We start from the raw sequence: 16006 nt of genomic DNA on the forward strand, positions 1-16006 counted from the left end.
TATTTGCCTCACACCATGTTAAGTGTTTTGAAGAATACAAACTTCATTGCAATCCAGGAGGAGATGTAGTATGTACACAATTTCATTACAAATTAGTATCCTTAATACTATGTGGTGGAACAAAGTATAGAGTAGCCAAGAGAGTGGAGAGAGAAAAATACGGACCATGTCTCAAATATGCCACGTAACATGGGACAAATATTAATCTATCCTCTCCTCTAAAGTCTCCTTGAAATCTGAGGTGGTAGTAGTGGTGGTGGTGGAGACAGTTACACACATCACAAAAAGCAGACTGTTAAACTCGCCTTGAGTGCAGAGGGAGAACAGAGAAGAGAGAGAATTCAGGCAAGTATGGGAATGTAGACCACGTGGAGGTTTAGGGGGCAGATGGGAGGGAGGGCATTCCAGACAGTGAGCATGGAAAGAAGGATTACAAAGAAGTGGGAGTAGTTCATTATTGGCTGAATTAAAAGATTAGTCGGCTGAAATGATACATTCAGAAAAGATAACTTAGAGACAGATTGTGAGAGACTCAGAACGCCTGGGTGGTTTGGATTTTATTCTGATGGGGAGCCATTGAAAGATTTTTTGAAGAGGAGGAGAAATTATTTGAACATTAGAAAAATAACAATTCTGAGGTTACAGTCATCATGATGGGATAATGTGAAATACTGGGGTTTTCTTTAAGCCTTTAAATTTCTTCAAGTCATTTAACTGTATCTGCTGATGCCTTCATACAATTTCCCATGTATCATCGATTACTCGTACTCCAAGCACATATCCTCCCCCCAAAAAAGGGCAGGTAATCAGGGTAAATGGAATATCTGATGATGACAATGGCTCTGATCTCAATCTAAATGAGACTGAAGTGGCTATAACACCTCTTCCAGGAGGAGGAAGGCAGAGGGTAGGAAGCCACAGAACGAGAAGCAGGAAGGAGGAGAGAGAACAGAGAGAGCCATGGGGGTGGCAGAGAGGAAAACTGAGCTGGAAACCACATTTTGTTGCTGCAGAAGCCTTTGTCCTCTGTGAGTCACCGTGAAGTGCTATTTGGTTGTCATCTGCCCTGATGGAGTCACCACAGATCTTTTCTCAAGAAAAAAACACACCCTTAAGAGAGAATGACTGCCCTTCTTCAAGGCTTTTTCTTCCACCAGCTTTCAATGACTAGACCCTTCCCTTTCCAAAGCTCCTGTGTAGCACACATGACATGCACTGCTCTGGGTGACTTTCTGGGGGAGGAGGGCCTTGGACTGCAGCACTTTATAGACCCAGGCTCTGGCCCTGCTCTGTCACCTACTAGCTGCATCTCTCCATCTTTCCCTTCCCCCTTCCCTCCTTAGTAAAAGAACTTCACTGGGTGGTTCCTAATATCCCTTCAAGCTCAAAAACGTTATGACTTTTGATGCTTATAGGATTAGGGATTTTGGCCCTTTGGGAAGGGATGGGAGAAGATACTTTTTGCTTTTAGAAACAGGTATTAAAACTGCTTCCTGTTGCTCTGTTAACCAAAGCAGACAATTTCTCATTAGTTACTTCACAGGGAGAACCGACAGTGTTTGCTGAAGTGTCAAAACCTCACAACATGTTTACCGGGGGGGTGAGCGAGATCTTTTTTCATGTTCTTTTCAACATGAAAACTTCCTTTAATAAAGTAATACATGAAATTAAAAAAAATAGGGAGATGCTATGGTAACCACTTTGGTCTAAATAACACATCTGTTTTTGGAGAAAGAATGAAAATCAGAGAAAGAAATATGCAGAAATGTAGTCATTTTCCTCCTCCCTTCAGGAGAGAAATCTGGCCTCTATTTTGAGCCAAGTATTTGAAGATGGCCTAGTTAGAAGCAGAGTCAAGCAAGTTTGTAACAGGAGAATAAGATTCAGAAAAAAGACAATCCCTAAAGGGCTTAGGTGCTAAAAGTAAGGTCTTCTTGTCCTTTGGAAAGAACAACTAAAAAGAATTATTTTGATGACGTAAAGATGCTGATTTCTAATGAATGTGTGTCAATTTATTTCCTATTTTATAGAAAGTGATTCAAAATTTCTTGGAGAACTAGGAAAAAAGAGATTTCATTTTTCTCCTACTCTTCAACAGAGGCATGTTTTTGTGTTTCTAAATGCATTTAGACTTAATCCAATCCATCCCTCGTCCTCAGTTCATCTCTAATGGATGAAAAATGCTATCTACTGGTAATTATCTCAAGCCTGTTAGGAAAGTAACAGGCTGACCTGATGGTATAATTTCACCTTTACCCTCATAGTTCAAGAGGTCAGGGAAGCCAAGCTGTGCAACTGTCAACAAGGATTAAAGGGAGTGACTCATTCTTCCTTCACAATTTACCCATTGCCATTTCCCTGGCAGCTGAATCTTTTCAGAAAATGATGCCTTGGAGAGGAAATATAGGAGAGAGAAGAGAAGGAGGGGAGACATTAGCCCCATATGTTTTATATCACTTCATCCCATATACTGCACAGTGTCATAATGTTCCTTTATTTTCCCCTTGATATTACTATTTTCTATCAAAAGGTGGATTCAGTTAAATGATTGAAGGGGTTTCTTTTAGTTTTGAAAAAATCTCTTAAGGTTCAGGGAATAAGCTAATGCTAGAGGATTAGAACAGTGCTCAGGAACAAGAATATCACGTACATGGCAGGAGCTCTGTAACCATTTGCATGATAAATGAATGGACGAAAGAGCAAATGAATAAGTAGTAATGTACTAAGTAAAATACATAAATGTTGAACTAATGCAGCTGTTTTATAGATTCTCAGATTAAATGACATCTTCCTAAAAAAAACCTCCTAAATTATATACCATGGTTTATAACATAAAATAACATACCATATCTGTACAACCTTGAGAAAAAAGTTATCTGAAGTTATACATATAGGTTTATAAACAAAAAGTGGTGCTCATTATTGCTGCCTTTTATAATTCATCTTGCAGACTTACAGAATGGTAGAGCTGCGAGGGACCTTCTCGATCACTTCATCACCTGTTCGGTCTACTCATTTCACAGGTGAGTAAACAGAGGCCCAGAAAGGTTACGTGATTTGTCTAAACATACACAGTTAAGAAATGACTGAACTGGAATCACAACCTCAGTCTTTTGGCTTCTAATCCAGTGCTCTTCCTACTGCACTTTACCACAATTTATAAAAAAAACAAAAATTCCCCCAGCTATTCAGGGCCCCAAAGTCCAGAAGTTGCTACCTCAGCTCAAATCAAGAGCTAACTCTACTGGGTTTCCTGATTCCATCTCAGAGAGAACATGATGGTTCAGAAGATGACAGAGATCAGTACCTACAAGATCAGCACCTCTCCTGAGTCTGGAAATGAAAGAGTGAAAATCCTCTGGTCACAATGGTAATAAACAAATGGAATGGATCCCCTATGCAATAAGCAAAATGGCATGGACTTGGACATGTGAAACATGTGTTTTTAAACCCATGAAGATACCGAAGCAACTTTTATCTTATTAAGTAGGGCTTTAGCTCAAGGACAGGTTTAGGGCAACTATGTGGACTAAGTACCTTCTCTCATATTTTAGTTCTCTTAGACCAACATGCATTGACCATAACTGGATTGAAATTAAGTCACTTTACATTTTTTTTCTTTCCCATTTCTCCCCATGTTTCTCCCCACCCATATCAGCTGCAGCCATTTCTACAGCCAAAACATCCCCCAAATTAAATTACACTCATGGCATAGAATAACAATCCAAGCTTCCTTTTGTACGCCAGTCAGAACCTCTTCACATAAGTACAGCTCAAAAGAGGTATGAGCAATGCTCTAAGATAACGTCTTGGAATCACAATTGGTCCACTGTGCCTAAACCCCATATGGAAGTCACCACACGCCCCCTGACATTTCTCACCAAGGAGAGGGAAGATGGTAAAGAGGATAGGGTCTCTCTGAAATGAAATTCACCAACTTTAGTCTGACACAGTTTATTCTTAAAGTGACTAAAAGAATACAATAACTTCTCAGTCAAACAACATAAAATAAATAAGTATAAATACCAAGCTAGGAGGACAGGAATAAAGACGCAGACGTAGAGAATGGACTTGAGGACACGGGGAGGGGGAAGGGTAAGCTGGGATGAAGTGAGAGAGTGGCATGGACTTATAAATACTACCAAATGTAAAATAGATAGCTAGTGGGAAGCAGCCGCATAGCACAGGGAGATCAGCTCAGTGCTTTGTGACCACCTAGAGGGGTGGGATAGGGAGGGTGGGAGGGAGACGCAAGAGGGAGGAGATATGGGGATATATGTATTTGTATAGCTGATTCACTTTGTTATAAAGCAGAAACTAACACACCATTGTAAAGTAATTATACTCTAATAAAGATGTTAAAAAAAAACAAAAACAAGCTAGGTAGCTTTGAAATATATGGGTTCTTTCAATATATCTCTATAATTCACATAAAATTAAAAAACTAATTAGACCAGAATAAAGTTTAACCAGATTTAAAAACCAGGCAGGCACCTGATATCTGTAAAAGCTATTGAAAAGAATAAACACAAAAGGACTGAAGTAAGAAATCAACAGCAGCAGCAAGTAGCTTTGGAAAAACAGACTGACAGGTTTCTAAAATATTACTGGTGTTGAGGGAGGTCTATTTTCGTGTGATAACTATTTTTGTTCAATATCACCGACTTTCAATTTATAGCAAAACCAATACATTCAATTCAGCTGCCTACTTCACAAATACAAATCTATTTAAAATATCATAGTCACATTTATGTAAACATCTGGGAGAATTCAACACAATATTTCTGCCATTTGGCAGTCCTAACACTTTAATGGACATAATTATTTCTTAGCCATCTCATTCTTGCTGTATTTTTTGACAATGTGAAAACCAATGGTATAAAAATTAACTCCAGTAAGACAAATGATTAAATCAAACCTTGTTATTTAAATCTATGCATTCCCAACCACTTTCTCTTAAAACCAATTCTCAATCAAATTCAAGAAAATATGGCAATACATTTTAGGGCATGAAAAAAGTTTGAGCGTGATAAGGGAACCAAGTTGTAAAACATAGTTGCAAAAGATTACAAAAATGCTATCTTGAACATCTTACTGGTATCAATTGCACAAACTCTCCCATGGAACATATGTCATTCGGAATAAAGAGGAAGGAACAGCATTTTTAACACCAACTTCATTTAAGAAATTGGATACCAAATAATCCCATCTTCAGTAGTTAAGATTCTTTAGTTAAAATATTTTATCATTTGCTCTAGTTACCAAAATGAATCCTGAAGAGTAAAAGTTGTACAATGGAAAATCAATTACCTTATTTTAACAGAGGTTAAACTAGGAAGGGCCTGTGTAGTAAGCATCCTATGTTATCTCATTCAAACTACCTGCTAACAGCAGCAGGAAAAAGGGTTGTATTCTTACCAATGAATTTCTGAGGCATTGAGCTTTTTCGCTTTGCCACATTGCTTGCTAATCTGTCCAGAACGAGAGCTCTTTCACTTCCCATCTCTGCTTTGATGTGTCTTGCCTCCGCACTTGCTGGTTTGGAAAAATGAAAAAAGAAGAGGGAAAAGAACACGTTGACAAATGGAGAGAAAAAGAAATAAACTGGAAGGAAAAGTGTCAGAGGTCTGATGCAAACTCTGTTGTTACCTGTTATTACTGCTCAGATTCTTGCCTGGGTTACCTGCTGTGGTCAGTGAAGCCAACACCAGGGCACATTCAAATCTTGCAGTCTTATGCCGACATGGGAAAGCCCAACCCATCCCCAACCAGTACCTTCATTAGCAAGAGGAAGTATTAAATAAACAGCCTGGACGTGGTTGGTTGCAAAAAGATAGATAGATGGAGATCTTCTAACCCCCGATCAGCCTTCTTTCTGATTCTGAGTAACTGCATGTGACACCTGCAGACTGATATAATTCTTCTTAACAACTTTGAAAAAAAAAAGGCCGGTGCCCCAGATTTACTGCTATGTTTATGTTAATAGCACTTTTGAAAATAGATACACTTACCCAGACAGCGAGAAATCTACTCAGTGATTTGTGTATTGAAATTCTGAGTGTTTTTTTCTTTTTCTTTTTTTTCCAGCATGCTCCTTTCAGTTCCTGTCTTTTAAATTATATTTTTCTGGTCTCTGCATTATCTGTTTCATATGCTCTTCACATTTCAAAACTGTCTCAGTTAAAATTTCCCTGAGCAACACTTCTGTCTTGAAATTAAAGAACAATTTGTATAATGCATCTTTATTATATTTCTAATGAAAAATGTGAATAAAAACCGCCTAAGAATATGGTCCAATTGTCAATCCACAAATAGACCTTTAAGTGGTATAGGTCTGTTGTTCTCAGACCTGCCTGAACATTAGAATCACCTTAAGAGCATAGAAGACACACATGCCCAGGCCCCCCTTCAGATCAATTAAATCAGGATCTCTGGTGTAGGGGCCTAGGCAACAGCATTTTTTTTTTTTTTTTTTTGCGTTACGCGGGCCTCTCACTGTTGTGGCCTCTCCCATTGCGGAGCACAGGCTCCGTACGCGCAGGCTCAGCGGCCATGGCTCACGGGCCCAGCCGCTCCGCGGCATGTGGGATCTTCCTGGACCGGGGCACGAACCCGCGTCCCCTGCATCGGCAGGCGGACTCTCAACCACTGCGCCACCAGGGAAGGCCGGCAACAGCACTTTTAAAGCTCTCCAGATGATGATTTTATTTTTTTTTTTTTTTTTGCGGTACACGGGCCTCTCACTGTTGTGGCCTCTCCCCTTGCGGAGCACAGGCTCCGGACGCGCAGGCTCAGCAGCCATGGCTCACGGGCCTAGCCGCTCCGCGGCATGTGGGATTTTCCCGGACCGGGGCATGAACCCGCGTCCCCTGCATCGGCAGGCGGACTCTCAACCACTGCGCCACCAGGGAAGCCCCTCTCCAGATGATTTTTAAGATGCAGCAAGAATTGAGAACCGCTAGAAGAATATATAAATAGTGCCAACATCGAATCAACTAAATAGTAAATTGGAATAAATATAGTACAATTTAGTCTGGTACATCAGGCAATACCCAATAAGAGTTTATGTCTGAAGTTCAAAGAGATACCAGCTGCTCTAAATACAAGGCTTTAAATGTTAACACATGATGCTAGCCAAAGCTAGGGATCAGTAAACTTTTTCTGTAAAGGGTCAGATAGATAGTAAGTATTTTAAACTTTGTGGGACATGTACAGTCTCTGTTCCATATTCTTTGGTTCTTCCTTGACCTTTAAAAATGTAAAAACCCCTGTGCACAAATAGGCCGCTGGCTACATTTGGCCTGAGGGTCATAGTTTTGTTCACCCCTGCCCTAAGCAAACATGTTGTGATGCTACCAACATTTCCCTCTGTTTTATCATAAGCATTTCAGGGTGTCCAAGCTAAAATGAAGTATCTGTACATTCCTAATGTCTCTAAGGAAGAAGAAATTGAAAAATCAGCTTAAGTGACTAGAGTAAAAAGCAAGTGATGACTTTTACAGAATGGACTTTTTTCCCCCAAATACATACACAGATTTAGGAATTGTCAGTGCTCATTCTGTAGCTGAAGAGTTTGCTGTGTGAAGAGATTCTGATATACAGAAAAAATGTCACAAGTTCCATGGTCTCTCAGATATTCAGTATCGTAAATGGACATGCCCAGAGAGAATAAAACTGGCCATCTCTGAAGTAAATGAAAGACAAAAAAAGACCTCAAGGAAGGGACTTCCCTGGTGGCACACTGGTTAAGAATCCACCTGTCAATGCAGGGGACGGGGTTCAATCCCTGGTCCAGGAAGATCCCACATGCCGCGGAACAACTAAGCCCGTGCGCCACAACTACTGAGACTGTGCTCTAAAGCCTGTGAGTCACAACTACTGAGCCCACGTGTCTGGAGCCTGTACTTTGCAACAAGAGAAGCCACCGCAATGAGAAGCCCGTGCACTGCAACGAAGAGTAGCCCCCACTCGCCACAACTAGAGAAAGCTCATGAGCAGCAATGAAGACCCAACGCAGCCAAAAATAAATAAATAAATAGATAGAAAGAAAAACCTCAAGGGCAAGACTATCAAGAATGGCCAGGGTGGGAGACCAAAGCCAAATCAGAAAGAGAGAATTCAAAGTATTAAATATTTTTCATTTTATTATTGGCACGGTTTTGGTTCTGTTTTTTTAAAACTCCTTGACAGTCATTACACAATAAATTATAAAGCTCAGTGTTTTAAAAATTCAAGAATAATGGCTCCAAAAATGAATAAGAGAAGAGAATGATGACAATGACCATATTTACTAGACTTTGTTAGTTTCTTATCAAAAATAATTCTATGCTCTAAAGAAATAAATCCCAGCCTTCAGTTTAAGCTATAACAACACTATTTGTGTAAATGAAAACAATAAGGGTCCGAATAAGGGAACTGGGCAGCTTTGGGGCCAGTGGTAAAGCACTGCGGCTTTAGCTGACCAATCGTTGTAAATAACGGGCACTTTAGTGACAGAACACTGCTGTTGAGTGAAGTGGGTTAAATTCTGTCCAGCACAGGGATAGGTTTAAATGACCAAACAGGAAACTATTATACATATTATTTCCTTTCACACAAACCACCACCAGATGTGGCACTACCCAGAGCCCCAAGAGCAGAGAGATGAAAGACAAAGGCCTGGGATTTGAAATAAGTTCCTGAGGCTGTTAGAAGGAGGCTTTTTCTTAGAAGCATCAGAGAGGCAGCTAAGTTTGTGCGTTGACTAGGAACATTCATTCTGGTTCCAGCAACTCTGAGAGCATTAAAGCCAGGTAAGGTCCTCCCCCACCCCCATGCCTACCCCATGTAGTTATTATCAAAAAAGATTTATAGTAAAACAAGAATGAAAAACAGTACTTTGGGAATTTTTAACTTTATCCCCATTTTACCACTGCTCTTATTAAGTCTTTTAGTTACTCCGCCAACGGCCCCATCATTACCCAGAGATCTGTTCGTCAGTCCCAGTACTTGCTGCAAGCATTATGCTGCCAGTTTAGTTTTCCCATTCAGCTCTCAGCATCTCCCTACATTTTACCAAAGCCACCATCAATTACCACAAGCATCTTTCTGAGGACACATACTCTATATACACTATATTTGGAAGGAGGCTAAAGCGGGGATACACTGACCTAAATAACATAATTGGGGCATGTCACTAAATGGCAACCTTCAGAGATAACATCATCTTTTATCCCTGGTTACTCACCAAGCTTGTCATGACAGTCATTTCTAGGTAAATCTTACTCTGGAAATCAGTGACCAAATGCCTGACATTTAAAAAGATAAAATTCTGGAGTGTTTATGGAGAGACTGATAATTTGAGGCAAGGGTGGAGACTTTCCCATATTCCACAACTCTGGTTGGATTGAAAGGAATCCTCTGAAACTACTAATCTAGAGGGCTGCCATCTACCCACACCCACCCACAGGGTCATTCATGCAAAATATCAGCTCCAAGATCCCAATCCTCATTGTACATGTGAACACACTCTAGAGAGTAAGTTCATCTTTACTGAGTTAACTGTGTTTTCTAATTGGCAAGTTAGGCAAAGGCTAAAGTTTCAACTGACTATGGTATACTCTCATTTTCTTTCCCAAACTCTCAGTCTTGTGCCTTGCAGTTGTTGGACAGCTGCTGTACTAAACGAACACCCTTTAAAACACAAAGAAATGCTTTGGAGTCAAGCCAATCTCTTTGGGATTACAAGGAGTTTAGGCAGTACACTGAAAGGGGGAAAAGAAAAAAGAGGACTTGGCGTTTGGTCCTCTGCTTCAACTTTAAGACCCAACTGTCTATTTATACAAATAGTCTAGACTTGTTATCTTGCCACATCACATCTCAGAATGTAAGTGGAGGGAAACCAGTTTGGCAAGATAGTAAGGGAACAAGATAATGGGTTTAAATGACGAAATAGGAAATCCGTTCCTGGGTGGTGTTTGGCAGTTTAGTGTTGCAAGGGGTGGGTGTGGGGAATATGGGACGGTGGCAAGGGACAATTTGCACACTTGGTTCATGAGTGAGCACAGTGGGAGTAGGACTATAATTCGGGGTCAATTCCCCTTCATGTTACGTGCCTACTAGTATATAGTGGATATACCCATTTTCATTAGCAAAATGATTTTAATGACATGTTGAAAAAATAAATAATAAAACTCATACGAAGTCAAAATTACAAAATAGGTTACTACCTTTAATCTCTGCAAAAATATTAATAGTTTGTCTGGGTTTTAGCTAACTGCATGATGCCATTTCTATTTCAAAGTGATTGCAGATTTAACTATATAATTCGTTGTGTTTTTGTTTTTGTTCAAAATCCTTCATTAGATCTTGAAGTGTTAAATGGATCTCAAATAAGAGGCATTTCTTCCTGTTTCTTCTATGGTGTGGTCAGCCAGTAACTGATGGAGAGTGGAACAAAGGGGTGTTATTATGCAATAAGAATTGTCTAACAAGAGACTGCTATCAAAGAGCAAGGCAGGTTCTAACAAAAAAGTTACATAAAACTGTTGCCTTTTTGAGCAAGTAGAATGAATACTACTTGTTGAGTTAGTATTGATTTTCTAATAATCTGTTGGGAAAAGAGACGTTTAAAACACTTTAAGCTTTTTCTTTGGACTGCTATTTGGTAAAAATATAAATTTATTCTGAAACTCTCATACTCGTATTATCTCAACCGCAACAATGAGAATGAAGATAAAAGGTTTTGACTCCTAGATTCATAAATAAATATAATTATTCAATTAGTTTAAAAATCTTGTTATTACTAGAACTCATTGTCATACAAAAATATGTCCCACTCCAAGTATTCATAATTTGTGTGAAATGAGGCTAAATGAATCTCTATACCAGCTGTTAGTCCCTTTCTGGAATAAGGATCAAGCTAATGAGAAAATGAAATCTGTGATCGTCTATATTCATTCTTCTTTTCACATATACTCCATTAAGACAGGATTAGAGTATCTTGATGATGTCTGGTATAAAAACTTGGACTGAAGTAACACTATCACATGTATCTCTATTAGATCTTTATATTAACAGATCAAGTACCCGGTCCCTTGTTGGACTGTGAATACTTTAAGGGTAGGGGCTTAACCTTCACTCATCTTTATAAACAGCACTGACACACAGCCTGGCACATGAGAATCCAACGCATGCTATCTGAACAAAAGAAAATGATTAGCAAGGCCAGAAGTCCTGTTGCCCAACACGACCTTCTTTTGCAGATTGGTCTCCAGTCCAAGGCCTTTTCATTTGTTCTGCTTCCATAAAGACCTGCTTCCTGACTGGGGCAGGTTTGTCCCAAGGCTTGGCTCTCACTCTAGGCTGCACTTCAATTTACAATAAGCCCTTGATGAATAAGTGCCACATCCACAGTGCAGCATCATCACTTTAAAAGCTAGGGATGGGGCTTCCCTGGTGGCGCAGTGGTTAGGAATCCGCCTGCCAATGCAGGGGACACGGGTTCGAGCCCTGGTCCGGGAAGATCCCACATGCCTTGGAACAACTAAGCCCGTGTGCCACAACTACTGAGCCTGCGCTCTAGAGCCCGTGAGCCACAACTACTAAGCCCACATGCCACAACTACTGAAGGCTGCACACCTAGAGCCCGTGCTCTGCAACAAGAGAAGCCACCACGATGAGAAGCCCATGCACTGCAACGAAGAGTGGGCCCCACTCGCTGCAACTAGAGAAAGCCTGGGCACAGCAATGAAGAACCAACGCAGCTAAAAATAAATAAATAAAATAAATAAATTTAAAAATAAAATAAAAGCTAGGGAGGTACCACTGGTGACACTATATTGGTCAGGCTCAAAATGGAGCACTGTGTCCAGACTGGGACTCCCAATTTTAAGAAGGAAACAGAAATGGAAACCACGTAGGGAGCTGTGGCAATAATTAAAGGATTGGCTTGTGTTTGAGTAAACATTCTTTATATTTTGGATTTCAGGAAAAATCATGAGAACTATTTGAAATATCAAAGATAGACAGGACATGCAGTATTTATTATATTTGATTAAGCTGTGACTTTATACATTTTCTAACCTGAAACCACCATAACGACATATTTGTTTTTTTAAAAAATCAAAAGTTGCTGACTTAGTTGACCCTTTATTTTTTTGCTGAGACTTGAAGTGTGTTGCATGGATCCATCAAACCAGCCTATGAAATGCAAATTAACTCAACCTCCGTATTTCAGTATTTCCTGAATCACCTTATACCACTGAAGATATTGAAAACATTTCTTTTGATACTTTTCTAATATGAAATTCCTAAAAAAGGTCATGGGAATGGGAAGGAAGGTGGTAACCTTACTTCAAAATCAGTAATTTTGAACTTACTGTTCATAGAGGATATTTTACTCAATTTTTCCCCTGCTTCCAGGACAATCAAGACATATATGCATATGTATGTGCCTATTAGTATGTGTGTTACTCTACTTTTGCTAACTAGATAATACATAACCTTTAAAATATATATAGCTAATTAAGCCATTTTTCCAAAAGTGGGAAAAAAACCAAATGTCCATTAACTGATAAATGGATAGATAAAATGCAATGAATCCATATAATGGAATATTATTCAGCCATAAAAAGGAATGAAGTACTACCACGTGGATGAACCCTGAAAACATTATGCTGAGTGAAAGAAGGCAGACATAAAAGGCTACACATTATATGATTCTATTCACGTGACATGTTCAGAATAGGCAAATCCGCAGAGACAGAAAGTAGATTAATGGTTGCTGGGGGCTGGAGAGAGGGGGAACAGGAGTGACTGCTAATAGGTACAGGGCTTCTTTTGGGAGTGACAAAAATGTTATGAAATTAGAGTGGTGATGGTTGTATAACTTTGTGAATATGTTAAAAACTACTGAATTGTACACTTTAAAAGGGTGAGTTTAATGGTATGTGAATTATGTCCCAATATGTCTTTGAAAATAAAAAAATAGCTAATCATGAAAACAACAAAAGTTCTAGTGATTTTTAAGTAAGTCACTGAATTTTTGATGAGTCTCAATATCCTCACCTCTAAAATGAACAGGTGACAGGGAGGGCGGGAGGGAGGCACAAGACGGAGGGGATATGGGGATATATGTATACATACAGCTGATTCACTTTGTTATACAGCAGAAATTAACACAACATAGTAAAGCAATTATACTCCAATAAAGATGTCAAAAAATAAAATAAAATGAACAGGTGGGATTAAATGCTCTCTTTAATCCTTCTTGCTTTAAATACTGATGATTCTATTTGGAATATAATAGATTTTCATAACTTGAGAATTTCTCACATTAAGAGCTTTGTCTATTGTCTGAAATGGAACGTCAAGTAAAGATGCCCAGGTATTGCCTGACTAACCTTAAGCATGTTGCTTTAAGACGTCAAAACCCAAGTTTTTTTTTTTTTAAGAGTAAACATTTCTTTTTAGAAATAAGGAGGAAATCCAACTCCTTGATAAAACTAAAGATGCCATCAGGATAAAAAGCAGAAGCAGTGCAAACCAACAGAATTCAGTTGGCCAGCTCCTAACACCATAAAATAGGCTTTATCTAAAACAAAAGTTTCCTCTCACTCAAAACGGGTACAGTTAAACTACTCATGATTTGCACTGCATTTTTCCTGAGTTTCACATTGTTTCTGTCACTTTTTTGTAATGTTTCTGTTTTAGAATGTTCAAACTATTCAATTGCAACTACTGCTGTCAAACACCAAATCCCACGAGGGTTTATACCTACTCTAAATAAGCAACTGGTTCGAGTAAACAAATAAAAATATCAGGCAATCCAAGCTGCAGAACCAGGCTGATGGTCAACTATATGGGTCAAAGGACAACTGCAGAGATGTGACACAAAAAAGCTTCAGGTTATTTCAACTCAAGAATGAAAGGAAATAAAACCACAACTGATACATGGAAAGACATCCAGTGTTTCAACCAATTGTCACTAGGCATGTAATTCAAAACACTGAATAAAATATGAAATTCCCAGAACAAAACATAAGCATCACAATAAATCATATGAGTTGACAAGTACATGATCTGGCGGCCTTGCGCAAAGAAAATCCTTTTGGTTTTAATGGACTCTGCCTTAGCCACCCCTCACACTGCCTTTACCCTCAATCTTTACCATTTCAGTTAATGGCAACTGCATTCTTCATCACATCCCACAACAATCTGTTAAGAAATCCTGTTGGTTCTATCTTTAAACTATACTGTATAGAGTTAAAACACTTTGTACCACCTCTACCATTACCAAGACACAATTTTTCCTTGCTTGAATTCTTGCAATGGCCTTCTAACTGGACTCCCCAATTTCTAATCTTATCCCAAATACAACCTATCCTCAGTAGTAAGTAGAGTGATTTTTTTTTCAAATGAGAAGTCCAATCACGTCACCTCTCTGTTCAAAATCCTCTGAAGATTTTTAATTTCACTCAGAGAAAAATCCAGGTCTTTACAATGGCCTACAAGGCCTGATAAGAGCTGGTTTCCTATTTCCTCTCTGGCCTCATGTCCCACTACTCACTCTGTTCCAGCCACAAAGGGCTAGCTATACTTCTTCAAATTCAAGGCCCAGGTCCTTTGCACTTGCTATTTCCAAGTTATCTGCAGGGCTCTCTCCTTATGCTTTTAAGTCTGTTAAAACGTCAGCTCCTTGATGTTTTTCCTGATTTACCATCAGCCCCCAGTACCTGCATTATTTTTCTCAGTAGCAATTACGACCTTCTATTGTGTAAGGTACTTATTCTCTTTGTTTCTAGTCTGTCTTTCCCTATGAAAATATAAACTCCAGGAGGGCAGGATTTTTTGTATTTTTGTCTACTATTGTATCCTATCACCTAGAACAGCGGATGCTCACTAAACATGTGCAGAACGGGTGTTGCATGAACTCACCAGTCTCAGCCAGGTCAGTGCTCTGAAGAAATGTACGGCAGCGCTCCTTGTGCTCCTCAAGGGAACTTCTCTGCTTGTAACTCCTGCCGCAAAACTCACATTTATAGGGTTTCTCAACTATAAGGAGAGCACAAGGGGTACTCAGTGACCCTCAGGGGTTATAGAACAAATGGTGTATTGGGGCCCTGTGAAAACTGTCCACTAGGAATGAGACTGCTGAGAGAAGCCAGAGTATTTGGATACTTGTGCACTTACAATTACTTTTAAATTTAGTCAACTGAAATAAGGTTATGGCCTATGATTGACTATCATGTTATTCTTTGAAAGGATAGGGTCTTTTCACAAATGAAAGGATTTGGATTTAATGACTATCATGGAGCATAGTGTTTTGGCTCCCGATCCAATCTTGCTTCTTCAGGAAAAAAATAAAAATAGGAACTTTTTATTTTTCAAGGAGGTTAGTGTGGTTTAAGAATGAAGTAGGGGGCTTCCCTGGTGGCGCAGTGGTTGAGAGTCTGCCTGCTAGTGCAGGGGACACGGGTTCGAGCCCTGGTCTGGGAGGATCCCACGTGCCGCGGAGCAACTGGGCCCGTGAGCCACAACTACTGAGCCTGCGCGTCTGGAGCCTCTGCTCTGCAACAAGAGTGGCCGCGACAGTGAGAGGCCCGCGCACCGCAATGAAGAGTGGCCCCCGCTTGCCGCAACTGGAGAAAGCCCTCGCACAGAAGTGAAGACCCAACACAGCCATAAATAAATAAATAAATAAATAAATAAATATTTTTAAAAAAAAGAATGAAGTAGGAAGAAATCCCACATTCTGCGACATCCAGCTGGCTGTAAGTAAAGAATGCTGTAGTTTGTGGGAGTTAGTCATTCAGTCTTTTTAGAGCATTGACATATTTCGATAAATGTAGCTTGTCCTTGCTCAGTGGCTATAGCAAAGTCTGGGCTCAATCAATAAAAACTGACCCAACCAGCTAAGGATAGTTTTTGTTTTCTTTTTTTAAATTTATTTACTTATTTTTGGCTGTGTTGCGTCTTCGTTGCTGCGCACGGGCTTTCTCTAATTGCGGCGAGCAGGTGCTACTCT

At 39.6% G+C, this 16006-nt stretch overlaps 1 protein-coding gene across 6 annotated transcripts in view; it reads right to left on the reverse strand.

Annotated features, from left to right (window-relative positions):
- The window catches only part of IKZF3 (IKAROS family zinc finger 3), a 90886-nt gene that overhangs the window by 11313 nt on the left and 63567 nt on the right, over positions 1–16006 (reverse strand). For 4 of the 6 annotated variants that reach the window (XM_029210832.1, XM_029210834.1, XM_029210835.1 and 1 more), the window contains exons 6-7: positions 14917–15033; positions 5419–5535 (exon numbers count right to left, since the gene is read on the reverse strand). In XM_029210832.1, coding sequence (XP_029066665.1) covers positions 5419–5535; positions 14917–15033 — 234 coding nt within the window. Of the gene's footprint in view, positions 1–5418; positions 5536–5649; positions 9705–14916; positions 15034–16006 lie in introns of those variants that run through there. The other 2 variants (XM_029210837.1, XM_029210836.1) reach the window with 2 other exon arrangements.

This window comes from Monodon monoceros, unplaced genomic scaffold (genome assembly GCF_005190385.1).
Source record: "Monodon monoceros isolate NGI ecotype Baffin Bay Population unplaced genomic scaffold, NGI_Narwhal_1 Super_Scaffold_9, whole genome shotgun sequence".
Classification (NCBI taxonomy): Eukaryota; Metazoa; Chordata; class Mammalia; order Artiodactyla; family Monodontidae; genus Monodon; species Monodon monoceros.